The sequence below is a fragment of the Oncorhynchus nerka genome, unplaced genomic scaffold (assembly GCF_034236695.1).
Source record: "Oncorhynchus nerka isolate Pitt River unplaced genomic scaffold, Oner_Uvic_2.0 unplaced_scaffold_1134, whole genome shotgun sequence".
NCBI lineage: Eukaryota > Metazoa > Chordata > Actinopteri > Salmoniformes > Salmonidae > Oncorhynchus > Oncorhynchus nerka.
This window is the reverse complement of record NW_027040193.1, coordinates 136,359-150,216: the sequence shown is the minus strand read 5'-3', so window position 1 is coordinate 150,216 and position 13,858 is coordinate 136,359. Positions and strand designations below refer to the sequence as shown.

Sequence of the window (13,858 nt, the reverse complement as noted above, 5' to 3'; positions counted from 1 at the left end):
CAAAACATTTCTGCAGCATTGAAGGTTCCCAAGAACACAGTGGCCTCCATCATTCTTAAATGGAAGAAGTTTGGAATCACCAAGACTCTTCCTAGAGCTGGCCGCCCAGCAGAGCCTTGGTCGGGGAGGTGACCAAGTACCTGATGGTCACTGACAGAGCTCCAGAGTTCCTCTGTGGAGATGGGAGAACTTTCCAGAAGGACAACCATCTCTGCAGCACTCCACCAATCAGGTCTTTATGGTAGTGACCAGATGGAAGCCACTCCTCAGTAAAAGGCACATGACAACCCGCTTGCAGTTTGCCAAAAGGCACCTAAAGGAGAAACAAGATTCTCTGGTCTGATGAAACCAAGATTGAACTCTTTGACCTGAATGCAAAGCGTCACATCTGGATGAAACCTGTCACCAACGGTGAAGTATGGTGGTGGCAGCATCACTACGGTGAAGCATGGTGGTGGCAGCATCACTACGGTGAAGCATGGTGGTGGCAGCATCACTACGGTGAAGCATGGTGGTGGCAGCAGCACTACGGTGAAGCATGGTGGTGGCAGCATCACTGCGGTGAAGCATGGTGGAGGCAGCATCACTACGGTGAAGCATGGTGGTGGCAGCATCACAACGGTGAAGCATGGTGGTGGCAGCATCACTATGGTGAAGCATGGTGGTGGCAGCATCACTACGGTAAAGCATGGTGGTGGTAGCATCACAACGGTGAAGCATGGTGGTGGCAGCATCATGCTGTGGGGATGTTTTTCAGTGGCAGGGACTGGGAGACTAGTCAGGATCGAGAGAAAGATGAACAGAGCAAAGTACAGAGATCCTTGATGAAAACCTGCTCCAGAGCATTCAGGACCTCAGACTGAGGTGAAGGTTCACCTTTCAACAGGACAACGACCCTAAGCACACAGCCAAAGCAATGCAGGAGTGACTTCGGGACAAGTCTCTGAATGTCCTTTAGTGGCCCAGCCAGAGCCCAGACTTGAACCCGATCCAACATCTCTGGAGAGACCTGAAAATAGCTGTGCAGCGACGCTCCCCATCCAATCTGACGGAGCTTGAGGGGATCTGCAGAGAAGAATGGGAGAAACACCCCCAATACAGGTGTACCAAGCTTGTAGCGTCCTACTCAAAACGACTCGAGGCTGTGATCACTGCCAAAGGTGCATCAACAAAGTACTGAGTAAAGGGTCTGAAAACTAATGGAAATGTGATATTTTCCTGTTTTTTAAATGTATAAATTTGCAATAAAAAATGACAATATTATTTTGCTTTGTCGTTATGGGGTATTGTGTGTGTCCATGTTAGAGTAAGGCTGTAATGAAACATAATGTGGAAAAAGTCAAGAGGTCAGAATACTTTCTGAATGTACTGTATATGATCTATAGTTATTCAATGAAGATGATGTTTATAAAACACTGCAAGAAAAACACACAAAAAATACTGTAAATGAAGGGAAATCATGTCTTTAAGGTATCATGTCTTTAAGGTACGGCGATCATGTCTTTAAGGTAGGGTGATCATGTCTTTAAGGTATCATGTCTCATGTCTTTAAGGTACGGTGATCATGTCTTTAAGGTAGGGTGATCATGTCTTTAAGGTATCATGTCTTTAAGATACGGCGATCATGTCTTTAAGGTATCATGTCTTTAAGGTACGGTGATCATGTCTTTAAGGTAGGGTGATCATGTCTTTAAGGTATCATGTCTCATGTCTTTAAGGTACGGTGATCATGTCTTTAAGGTACGGTGATCAGGTCTTTAAGGTATCATGTCTCATGTCTTTAAGGTACGGTGATCATGTCTTTAAGGTAGGGTGATCATGTCTTTAAGGTAGGGTGATCATGTCTTTAAGGTATCATGTCTCATGTCTTTAAGGTACGGTGATCATGTCTTTAAGGTATCATGTCTTTGATCATGTCTTTTACGGTGATCATGTCTTTAAGGTATCATGTCTTTGGGATCATGTCTTTAAGGTATCATGTGATCATGTCTTTAAGGTACGGTGATCATGTCTTTAAGGTATCATGTCTTTAAGGTCATCATGTCTTTAAGGTATCGGTGATCATGTCTTTAAGGTAGGTGATCATGTCTTTAAGGTATCATGTGATCATGTCTTTAAGGTACGGTGATCATGTCTCATGTCTTTAAGGTACGGTGATCATGTCTTTAAGGTATCATGTCTCATGTCTTTAAGGTATCATGTGATCATGTCTTTAGGTAGGTGATCATGTCTTTAAGGGTACGGTGATCATGTCTTTAAGGTACGGTGATCAGTCTTTTTAGTCAGTCTTTAAGGTACGGTGATCAGGTCTTTAAGGTACGGTGATCATGTCTTTAAGGTACGGTGATCATGTCTTTAAGGTACGGTGATCAGGTCTTTAAGGTACGGTGATCAGGTCTTTAAGGTACGGTGATCAGGTCTTTAAGGTACGGTGATCAGGTCTTTAAGGTACGGTGATCATGTCTTTAAGGTACGGTGATCATGTCTTTAAGGTATCATGTCTTTAAGGTGATCAGGTCTTTAAGGTACGGTGATCAGGTCTTTAAGGTACGGTGATCATGTCTTTAAGGTATCATGTCTTTAAGGTATCATGTCTTTAAGGTATCATGTCTTTAAGGTACGGTGATCATGTCTTTAAGGTATCATGTCTTTAAGGTACGGTGATCATGTCTTTAAGGTACGGTGATCATGTCTTTAAGGTACGGTGATCATGTCTTTAAGGTATCAGGTCTTTCAGGTACGGCGATCATGTCTTTAAGGTATCATGTCTTTAAGGTACGGTGATCATGTCTTTAAGGTACGGTGATCATGTCTTTAAGGTACGGTGATCATGTCTTTAAGGTATCATGTCTTTAAGGTACGGTGATCATGTCTTTAAGGTACGGTGATCATGTCTTTAAGGTATCATGTCTTTAAGGTACGGTGATCATGTCTTTAAGGTAAGGTGATCATGTCTTTAAGGTACGGTGATCAGGTCTTTAAGGTACGGTGATCAGGTCTTTAAGGTACGGTGATCAGGTCTTTATGGTAACATGTCTTTAAGGTACGGTGATCATGTCTTTAAGGTAACATGTCTTTAAGGTATCATGTCTTTAAGGTACGGTGATCATGTCTTTAAGGTACGGTGATCAGGTCTTTAAGGTACGGTGATCATGTCTTTAAGGTACGGTGATCAGGTCTTTAAGGTACGGTGATCATGTCTTTAAGGTACAGTGATCGTGTCGCACGACAGAAGATGAAACGTTCCTGTGTTTCCTTTTCATTAGTATATATTTATATATTACATACCTTTAATATATTTACGTTTCATTTGGAGATGTCAGTCTGCCATGTCTGTTGCGAAGGACACACCCCTTTTTGCGGGGAGAAACTGACACTGTCAAACTATTGGCAGGGACTTGATGATGAAAGCCTTACTGCTCTCCAATTGGCTGCGTCAGAGTTCTCATGCTAATGAGGCTCCCTCATTTCTGTCCAATGAACTGGAGGAAGGGAGAATCTCACCAATCAACAGCCAACAAAGTACAATTCTATTTGAATTGAAGTGAATGTACATAATGTACATGTCTGTATGTTAATTTATCTTTCCTTGGATTCTTTAAGTTCCTTTTCCAACACGATGGCTATAAATGGACTAACTACATCATCTCTGACTTGTGTTTTTTAATCAAAGTTACGATCACAGAGGTGATCGGTTATTGTCTTCGGGACTCACATATAGGGAGGGTTAACTTCATTGACTCTAGAAAGATACTTTTTACAATGCGGAGTCTCTCCAAAAGAGAGATTTCTCCAAATCAGTGGAGGCTGGCGGAGGGGAGGACGGCTCAAAATAATGGCTGGAACAGAGCGAATGGAATCAAACACATAGAAACTCTGTGTTTTGATGTATTTAATACCACTCCAGCCATTACCATGAGCCTGTCCTCCCCAATTAAGGTGACACCATCCTCCTGTGCTCCAAATTATATTTCTTCAGGAGGTGAAAAAAAAATCAAATACCAATCACCAAACACACACTGAATAATGTGTTAAGATGTCCCACAACCCCCTCTGCCTGTCACCAGACACACACACACTGAATAATGTGTTAAGATGTCCCACAACCCCCCCCTGAATAATGTGTTAAGATGTCTGTCACCACACACACACTGAATAATGTGTTAAGATGTCCACAACCCTCTCTGTCACCACACACAGACACTGAATAATGTGTTAAGATGTCCCACAACCCCCTCTGCCTGTCACCACACACACACACTGAATAATGTGTTAAGATGTCCCACAACCCCCTCTGCCTGTCACCACACAGACACTGAATAATGTGTTAAGATGTCCCACAACCCCCTCTGCCTGTCACCACACACTGAATAATGTGTTAAGATGTCCCACAACCCCTCTGTCTGTCACCACACAGACACTCCTACAACCCCTGAATAATGTGTTAAGATGTCCCACAACCCCCTCTGCCTGTCACCACACAGACACTGAATAATGTGTTAAGATGTCCCACAACCCCCCTCACCACACACAGACACTGCCTGTCACCACACACAGACACTGAATAATGTGTTAAGATGTCCCACAACCCCCTCTGCCTGTCACCACACACACACTGAATAATGTGTTAAGATGTCCCACAACCCCCCTCTGCCTGTCACCACACAGACACTGAATAATGTGTTAAGATGTCCCACAACCCCCTCTGCCTGTCACCACACACACAGACACTGAATAATGTGTTAAGATGTCCCACAACCCCCTCTGCCTGTCACCACACACAGACACTGAATAATGTGTTAAGATGTCCCACAACCCCCTCTGCCTGTCACCACACAGACACTGAATAATGTGTTAAGATGTCCCACAACCCCCTCTGCCTGTCACCACACACAGACACTGAATAATGTGTTAAGATGTCCCACAACCCCTCTGTCTGTCACCACACAGACACTGAATAATGTGTTAAGATGTCCCACAACCCCTCTGCCTGTCACCACCACACTGAATAATGTGTTAAGACACTGTGAATAATGTGTTAAGATGTCCCACAACCCCCTCTGCCTGTCACCACACAGACACTGAATAATGTGTTAAGATGTCCCACAACCCCTCTGCCTGTCACCACACACAGACACTGAATAATGTGTTAAGATGTCCCACAACCCCCTCTGCCTGTCACCACACAGACACTGAATAATGTGTTAAGATGTCCCACAACCCCTCTGCCTGTACACTGAATAATGTGTTAAGATGTCCCACAACCCCCTCTGCCTGTCACCACACAGACACTGTTAAGATGTCCCACAACCCCTCTGCCTGTCACCACACACAGACACTGAATAATGTGTTAAGATGTCCCACAACCCCCTCTGCCTGTCACCACACACACACACACTGAATAATGTGTTAAGATGTCCCACAACCCCTCTGCCTGTCACCACACACCACACACTGAATAATGTGTTAAGATGTCCCACAACCCCCTCTGCCTGTCACCACACAGACACACTGTTAAGATGTACAACCCCTCTGCCTGTGAATAATGTGTTAAGATGTCCCACACCCCTCTGCCTGTCACCACCACACAGACACTGAATAATGTGTTAAGATGTCCCACAACCCCTCTGCCTGTCACCACACACAGACACTGAATAATGTGTTAAGATGTCTGCCTGTCACCACACACACACTGAATAATGTGTTAAGATGTCCCACAACCCCCCCTCACCAAACACACAGACACTGCCTGTCACAGACACTGAATAATGTGTTAAGACAGACACTGAATAATGTGTTAAGATGTCCCACAACCCCCTCTGCCTGTCACCAGGAGGGACCCCCTCTGGGACTGGTAAGATGCACCCTCACCACACAGACACAGGAGGAGGGGTTGAACCCTACAGGAGGAGGGAGGGGACTGGTTGCACCCTACAGGAGGAGGGAGGGGACTGGTTGCACCCTACAGGAGGAGGAAAGGGACTGGTTGAACCCTACAGGAGGGGAGGGGACAATGAACCCACATGAAATAAAATCCACGGACGGACAGACGGACAGAGCAGCCCTGAGAAATGTTAACAAGTCAAATATACTGTCAGGTGACAATGATTCATTTTAGCATCCATTAGCACAATTGTTTGCATTCCCCATTCTGACGGACGTCATGATTGGACCTGTTGGGGATTTATATACATTACCAGTCAAAAATTTGGACACACCTACTCATTCAAGGGTTTTTATTTTTTACTATTTTCTACATTGTAGAATAATAATGAAGACATGAAAAATATGACATAACACATATGGAATCATGTAGTGACCAAAAAAGTGTTAAACAAATTAAAATATATTTAAAATGTATTTCATATTTTAGATTCTTCAACATAATAGATTGTCCTAACATAATAGTTTGCGGTGCTTTCGCTGTAAAGCCTATTTGAAATCGGACACTGGTGGGATTAACAACACGATTACCTTTAAAATGGTATAAAATACTTATATGTTTGAGGAATTTTAATTATGAGATTTCTGTTGTTTTGAATTTGGCGCCCTGCACTTTCACTGGCTGTTGTCATATCGACCCCGTTAACGGGATTTCAGCCCTAAGAAGTTTTAAACAAACAACAAATATATTTGAGATTCTTCAAAGTAGCCACCCTTTGCCTTGATGACAGCTTTGCACACTCTTGGCATTCTCTCAACCAGCTTCACCTGGAATGCTTTTCCAACAGTCTTGAAGGAGTTCCCACATATGCTGAGCACTTGTTGGCGGCTTTTCCATCACTCTGCGGCCCAACTCATCCCAAACCATCTCAATTGGGTTGAGGTCAGGTGATCTGATGTAGCACTCCATCACTCTCCTTCTTGGTCAAATATCCCTTACACAGCCTGGAGGTGTGTTTTGGGTCATTGTCCTGTTGATAGACAAATGATAGTCCCGCTAAGCGCAAACCAGATGGGATGGCGTATTGCTGCAGAATGCTGAGGTAGTCATGCTGGTTAAGTGTGCCTTGAATTCTAAATAAATCACAGACAGTGTCACCAGCAAAGCACCATCACACCTCCTCCTCCATGCTTCACAGTGGAAACCACACATTTGGAGATCATCCGTTCACCTACTCTGCATCTCACGAAGACATGGCGGTTGGAACCAAACATTTCAAATTTGGACTCATCAGACCAAAGGACAGATTTCCAGCGGTCTAATGTCCATTGCTCGTGTTTCTTGGCCCAGCAATCTCTTCTTCCTATTGGTGTCCTTTAGTAGTGGTTTCTTTGCATCAATTCAACCACGAAGGCCTGATTCAAATAGTCTCCTCTGAACAGTTGATGCTGAGATGTGTCTCTTACTTGAACTCTGTGAAGCATTTATTTAGGCTGCAATCTGAGGTACAGCGACCTCTAATGTACTTATCCTCTGCAGCAGAGGAAGCTCTGGGTCTTCCTTTCTTGTAGCGGTCCTCATGAGAGCCAGCGAACTCTAATGTACTTATCCTCTGCAGCAGAGGAAACTCTGGGTCTTCCTTTCTTGTAGCTTGTAGTTGTCCTCATGAGGCAGTTTCATCAGAGCACTTGATGGTTTTTGTCACTGCACTTTCAAAGTTCTTGACATTTTCTGTACGGACTGACCTTCATGTCTTAAAGTAATGATGGGCTGTCGTTTCTCTTTGCTTATTTGAGCTGATCTTTCCATAATATGGACTTGGTCATTTACCAAATAGGGCTATCTTCTGTATACCATTCCTAAGAAGGAAAGAAATTCCACAAATGTACTTTAATCAAGGCACACCTATTAATTTTTTGAAAATCCAGGTGACTACCTCATGAAAGTTGGTTGAGAGAAGGCCAAGAGTGTGCAAAGCTGTCATCAAGGCAACGGGTGGCTACTTTTAAGAATCTGAAATATAAAATATATTTGGATTTGTTTAACGTATTTTTGGTTACAACATGATTCCATATGTGTTCTCTGGTTCTTCAGCTATTAGGAACAAGTGGCTCTTAAACATTGAACCACAACAACGATCAACTGACATCAGTCTTTGAGTTTTCTCCAGTTCTTATGGGACTATATAGTATCAATATTGTGTAGACTGATCTGTATAAACAACATATTGATTATCGATCTTGGACATGCAAAAGAAAAGATGATTCATGTGATCAATAGCATCACATGTCAAATGTATTGAGATTATTGCAACATGCCAAGCACATCAGGAGCACAGTATCTAACATAGAAACAGTTTCCTTATTGTTATAGACGGTCTTTATTAACCTACAGTATCTAACATAGAAACAGTTTCCTTATTGTTATAGACAGTCTTTAACCTACAGTATCTAGCATAGAAACAGTTTCCTTATTGTTATAGACAATCTTTAACCTTCAGTATCTAACATAGAAACAGTTTCCTTATTGTTGTAGACAGTCTTTATTAACCTACAGTATCTAACATAGAAACAGTTTCCTTATTGTTATAGACAATCTTTATTAACCTACAGTATCTAACATAGAAACAGTTTCCTTATTGTTGTAGACAGTCTTTATTAACCTACAGTATCTAACATAGAAACAGAAACAGTTTCTTTAACCTACAGTATCTAACATAGAAACAGTTTCCTTATTGTTGTAGACATCTTTATTAACCTACAGTATCTAACATAGAAACAGTTTCCTTATTGTTGTAGACAGTCTTTAACCTACAGTATCTAACATAGAAACAGTTTCCTTATTGTTATAGACAGTCTTTAACCTACAGTATCTAACATAGAAACAGTTTCCTTATTGTTATAGACAGTCTTTATTAACCTACAGTATCTAACATAGAAACAGTTTCCTTATTGTTATATTTTTTTAGCAGGTGAGAGTCAGGAGCCAATCTGTAGTGAGCACTGAGACAGAACATTGCAGCTGGAGCTTATGACTCACATGATGAGAGACCTTCCACTTCCTATTGTGTGTCAGTTGGGAGTGTTTGTGAGGACTTAGAGGGTTCGACGATGGGGGCACTTTGGCAACTTGGCCTTGCATTCAGTTGGTGAGAGGGACGTTGCATTGACATCGGAGGAGATGAAGAGGGGTCTCCTCAGCAGAAGTAGACCTCTCCATCTATAGGAGGCTCTAGGTGCTGGGTATCTACGGAGACAAACAGATAATCAAACCACTGTCGTATTTACACTGTAGTTAAACCTGCCACTGTCGTATTTACACTGTAGTTAAACCTGCCACTGTCGTATTTACACTGTAGTTAAACCTGCCACTGTCGTATTTACACTGTAGTTAAACCTGCCACTGTCGTATTTACACTGTAGTTAAACCTGCCACTGTCGTATTCACACTGTAGTTAAACCTGCCACTGTCGTATTTACACTGTAGTTAAACCTGCCACTGTCGTATTCACACTGTAGTTAAACCTGCCACTGTCGTATTCACACTGTAGTTAAACCTGCCACTGTCGTATTTACACTGTAGTTAAACCTGCCACTGTCGTATTTACACTGTAGTTAAACCTGCCACTGTCGTATTTACACTGTAGTTAAACCTGCCACTGTCGTATTTACACTGTAGTTAAACCTGCCACTGTCGTATTTACACTGTAGTTAAACCTGCCACTGTCGTATTTACACTGTAGTTAAACCTGCCACTGTCGTATTTACACTGTAGTTAAACCTGCCACTGTCGTATTTACACTGTAGTTAAACCTGCCACTGTCGTATTTACACTGTAGTTAAACCTGCCACTGTCGTATTTACACTGTAGTTAAACCTGCCACTGTCGTATTTACACTGTAGTTAAACCTGCCACTGTCGTATTTACACTGTAGTTAAACCTGCCACTGTCGTATTTACACTGTAGTTAAACCTGCCACTGTCGTATTTACACTGTAGTTAAACCTGCCACTGTCGTATTCACACTGTAGTTAAACCTGCCACTGTCGTATTCACACTGTAGTTAAACCTGCCACTGTCGTATTTACACTGTAGTTAAACCTGCCACTGTCGTATTCACACTGTAGTTAAACCTGCCACTGTCGTATTTACACTGTAGTTAAACCTGCCACTGTCGTATTTACACTGTAGTTAAACCTGCCACTGTCGTATTTACACTGTAGTTAAACCTGCCACTGTCGTATTTACACTGTAGTTTACACTGTAGTTAAACCTGCCACTGTCGTATTTACACTGTAGTTAAACCTGCCACTGTCGTATTTACACTGTAGTTAAACCTGCCACTGTCGTATTTACACTGCCCTGTAGTTAAGTAGTTAAACCTGCCACTGTCCACTAGTTAAACCTGCCACGTATTTACACTGTAGTTAAACCTGCCACTGTCGTATTTACACTGTAGTTAAACCTGCCACTGTCGTATTTACACTGTAGTTAAACCTGCCACTGTCGTATTTACACTGTAGTTAAACCTGCCACTGTCGTATTTACACTGTAGTTAAACCTGCCACTGTCGTATTTACACTGTAGTTAAACCTGCCACTGTCGTATTTACACTGTAGTTAAACCTGCCACTGTCGTATTTACACTGTAGTTAAACCTGCCACTGTCGTATTTACACTGTAGTTAAACCTGCCACTGTCGTATTTACACTGTAGTTAAACCTGCCACTGTCGTATTTACACTGTAGTTAAACCTGCCACTGTCGTATTTACACTGTAGTTAAACCTGCCACTGTCGTATTTACACTGTAGTTAAACCTGCCACTGTCTACACACTGTACAGTTAACACCTGCCACTGTCGTATTTACACTGTAGTTAAACCTGCCACTGTCGTACATTTACACTGCCTGTAGTTAAACCTGCCACTGTCGTATTTACACTGTAGTTAAACCTGCCACTGTCGTATTTACACTGTAGTCTAAACCTGCCAGTCAGTATTTACACTGCCTGAAAGTTAAACCCCACTACAGTCGTATTTACACTGGGAAAGTTAAACCTGCCACGTACAGTCAGTATTTACACTGCCTAGTGAAAGTTAAACCTGCCACTGTCGTATTTACACTGCCTAGTTAAAGTCTGCCACCCCCTGTACAGTCAGTATTTACACTGCCTAGTGAAAGTCTAACACCCCTCACAGTCAGTATTTACACTGCCACTGAAAGTCTACACACCCCTCGTACAGTCTTCCTCAAACACTGCCTAGGAAACTGTCACACCCCCTACACTGTAGTCTTCCTGCCACTGTCGTATTTACACTGTAGTTAAACCTGCCACTGTCAGTATTTACACTGCCTAGTGAAAGTCTAACACCCTGCCAGTCAGTATTTACACTGCCTAGTGAAACCTGCCACACCCCTCGTATTTACACTGTAGTTAAACCTGCCACTGTCGTATTTACACTGTAGTTAAACCTGCCACTGTCGTATTTACACTGTAGTTAAACACTGTCGTATTTACACTGTAGTTAAACCTGCCACTGTCGTATTTACACTGTAGTTAAACCTGCCACTGTCGTATTTACACTGTAGTTAAACCTGCCACTGTCGTATTTACACTGTAGTTAAACCTGCCACTGTCGTATTTACACTGTAGTTAAACCTGCCACTGTCGTATTTACACTGCCTAGTGAAAGTCTACACACCCCCTCGTACAGTCTTCCTGCCACTGTCGTATTCACACTGTAGTTAAACCTGCCACTGTCGTATTTACACTGTAGTTAAACCTGCCACTGTCGTATTTACACTGTAGTTAAACCTGCCACTGTCGTATTCACACTGTAGTTAAACCTGCCACTGTCGTATTTACACTGTAGTTAAACCTGCCACTGTCGTATTTACACTGTAGTTAAACCTGCCACTGTCATATTTACACTGTAGTTAAACCTGCCACTGTCGTATTTACACTGCCTAGTGAAAGTTACACCCCCTGCCACTGTCAGTATTTACACTGGGAAAGTTAAACCTGCCACTGTCAGTATTTACACTGCCTAGTTAAACCTGCCACCCCTGTCGTATTTACACTGCCTAGTGAAACCTGCCACTGTCAGTCAGTATTTACACTGCCTAGTGAAAGTCTAAACAGTCACTGTAGTGAAACCTGCCACTGTCGTATTCACACTGTAGTTAAACCTGCCACTGTCGTATTTACACTGTAGTTAAACCTGCCACTGTCGTATTTACACTGCCTAGGGAAAGTCTACACACCCCCTCGTACAGTCAGTATTTACACTGCCTAGGGAAAGTCTACACACCCCCTCGTACAGTCAGTATTTACACTGCCTAGTTAAACCTGCCACTGTACAGTCTTCCTGCCACTGTCGTATTTACACTGCCTAGGGAAAGTCTACACACCCCCTCGTACAGTCTTCCTGCCACTGTCGTATTTACACTGCCTAGTGAAAGTCTACACACCCCCTCGTACAGTCAGTATTTACACTGCCTAGTGAAAGTCTACACACCCCCTCGTACAGTCAGTATTTACACTGCCTAGTGAAAGTCTACACACCCCCTCGTACAGTCAGTATTTACACTGCCTAGTGAAAGTCTACACTGCTCTAGGTACAGTCAGTATTTACACTGCCTAGGGAAAGTCTACACACCCCCTCGTACAGTCAGTATTTACACTGCCTAGGGAAAGTCTACACACCCCCTCGTACAGTCAGTATTTACACTGCCTAGTGAAAGTCTACACACCCCCTCGTCTTCACATTTTGCTGCACAACATTTTTTAAATAATAATTTGATTAAAACATTTGATTAAATTGGATCATATTTTCAAGTATTGTGGTGGCAGCATCATGTTATGGGTATGCTTGTCATCGGAAAGGACTGGGGAGTTTGTTAGGATCAGAAAAATATGAAGGGAGCAGTCTTCTGAAACAGAGTTGTTGAGTGTTCCTGATGGGTCCAGTCTCAGTCCTGCTTTAAATTTGCGTGAAAATTCAGAGACGAGGTCTGAATATTTCTGTCCATCAATGACTCTCAAATAAATGTACTAAACTTGAGTAATAATGACAAAAAGCAATGTTTAAATGTCGCCCTGAGAGTAACACACAGATGTAGGTATCGTATTCCAATTGTTGCCGAAGGTGATCACACCAAGCATTAACTCTCACTGTGAAGACATAAGCAATAAAGACAACTATGTTTTTAAATTTGTAATTAATTTGGAAAACCCTCAGATCCCAGCACATAAAGATATGGCAATGGAGTAGAATAGCCCAGATCACAGACCCTACAACCAATAACTGGACTGGATTATGGTCTCAACACTGTAGTAGAATAGCCCAGGCCACAGACCCAATAACTGGACTGGATTGTGGTCTCAACACTGTAGTAGAATAGCCCAGGCCACAGACCCAACAACCAATAACTGGACTGGATTGTGGTCTCAACACTGTAGTAGAATAGCCCAGGACACAGACCCAACAACCAATAACTGGACTGGATTGTGGTCTCTACACTGTAGTAGAATAGCCCAGATCACAGACCCAACAACCAATAACTGGACTGGATTGTGGTCTCAACACTGTAGTAGAATAGCCCAGGACACAGACCCAACAACCAATAACTGGACTGGATTGTGGCCACAACACTGTAGTAGAATAGCCCAGACCACAGACCAAACAACCAATAACTGGACTGGATTGTGGTCTCAACACTGTAGTAGAATAGCCCAGGCCACAGACCTAACAACCAATAACTGGACTCGATTGTGGTCTCAACACTGTAGTAGAATAGCCCAGATCACAGACCCAACAACCAATAACTGGACTGGATTGTGGTCTCAGCACTGTAGTGTAGTTATACCTGGTGACTGTCCTCCCTGTCTCAACACTGTAGTTATACCTGGTGACTGTCCTCCCTGTCTCAACACTGTAGTTATACCTGGTGACTGTCCTCCCTGTCTCAACACT

The 13,858-nt window shown here is 42.7% G+C and overlaps 1 protein-coding gene across 1 annotated transcript in view; it reads right to left on the bottom strand.

Moving 5' to 3' along the window:
• Window positions 1–6,221: 6,221 nt before the first annotated feature.
• Window positions 6,222–13,858, bottom strand: part of LOC135570067 (A-kinase anchor protein 13-like) — a 93,401-nt gene continuing 85,764 nt past the window's right edge. The window contains exons 12-13 of the mRNA XM_065016133.1: window positions 8,587–9,130; window positions 6,222–8,546 (exon numbers count right to left, since the gene is read on the bottom strand). Coding sequence (XP_064872205.1) covers window positions 9,081–9,130 — 50 coding nt within the window. The 3' untranslated portion in view covers window positions 6,222–8,546; window positions 8,587–9,080. The remainder of the gene's footprint in view (window positions 8,547–8,586; window positions 9,131–13,858) is intronic.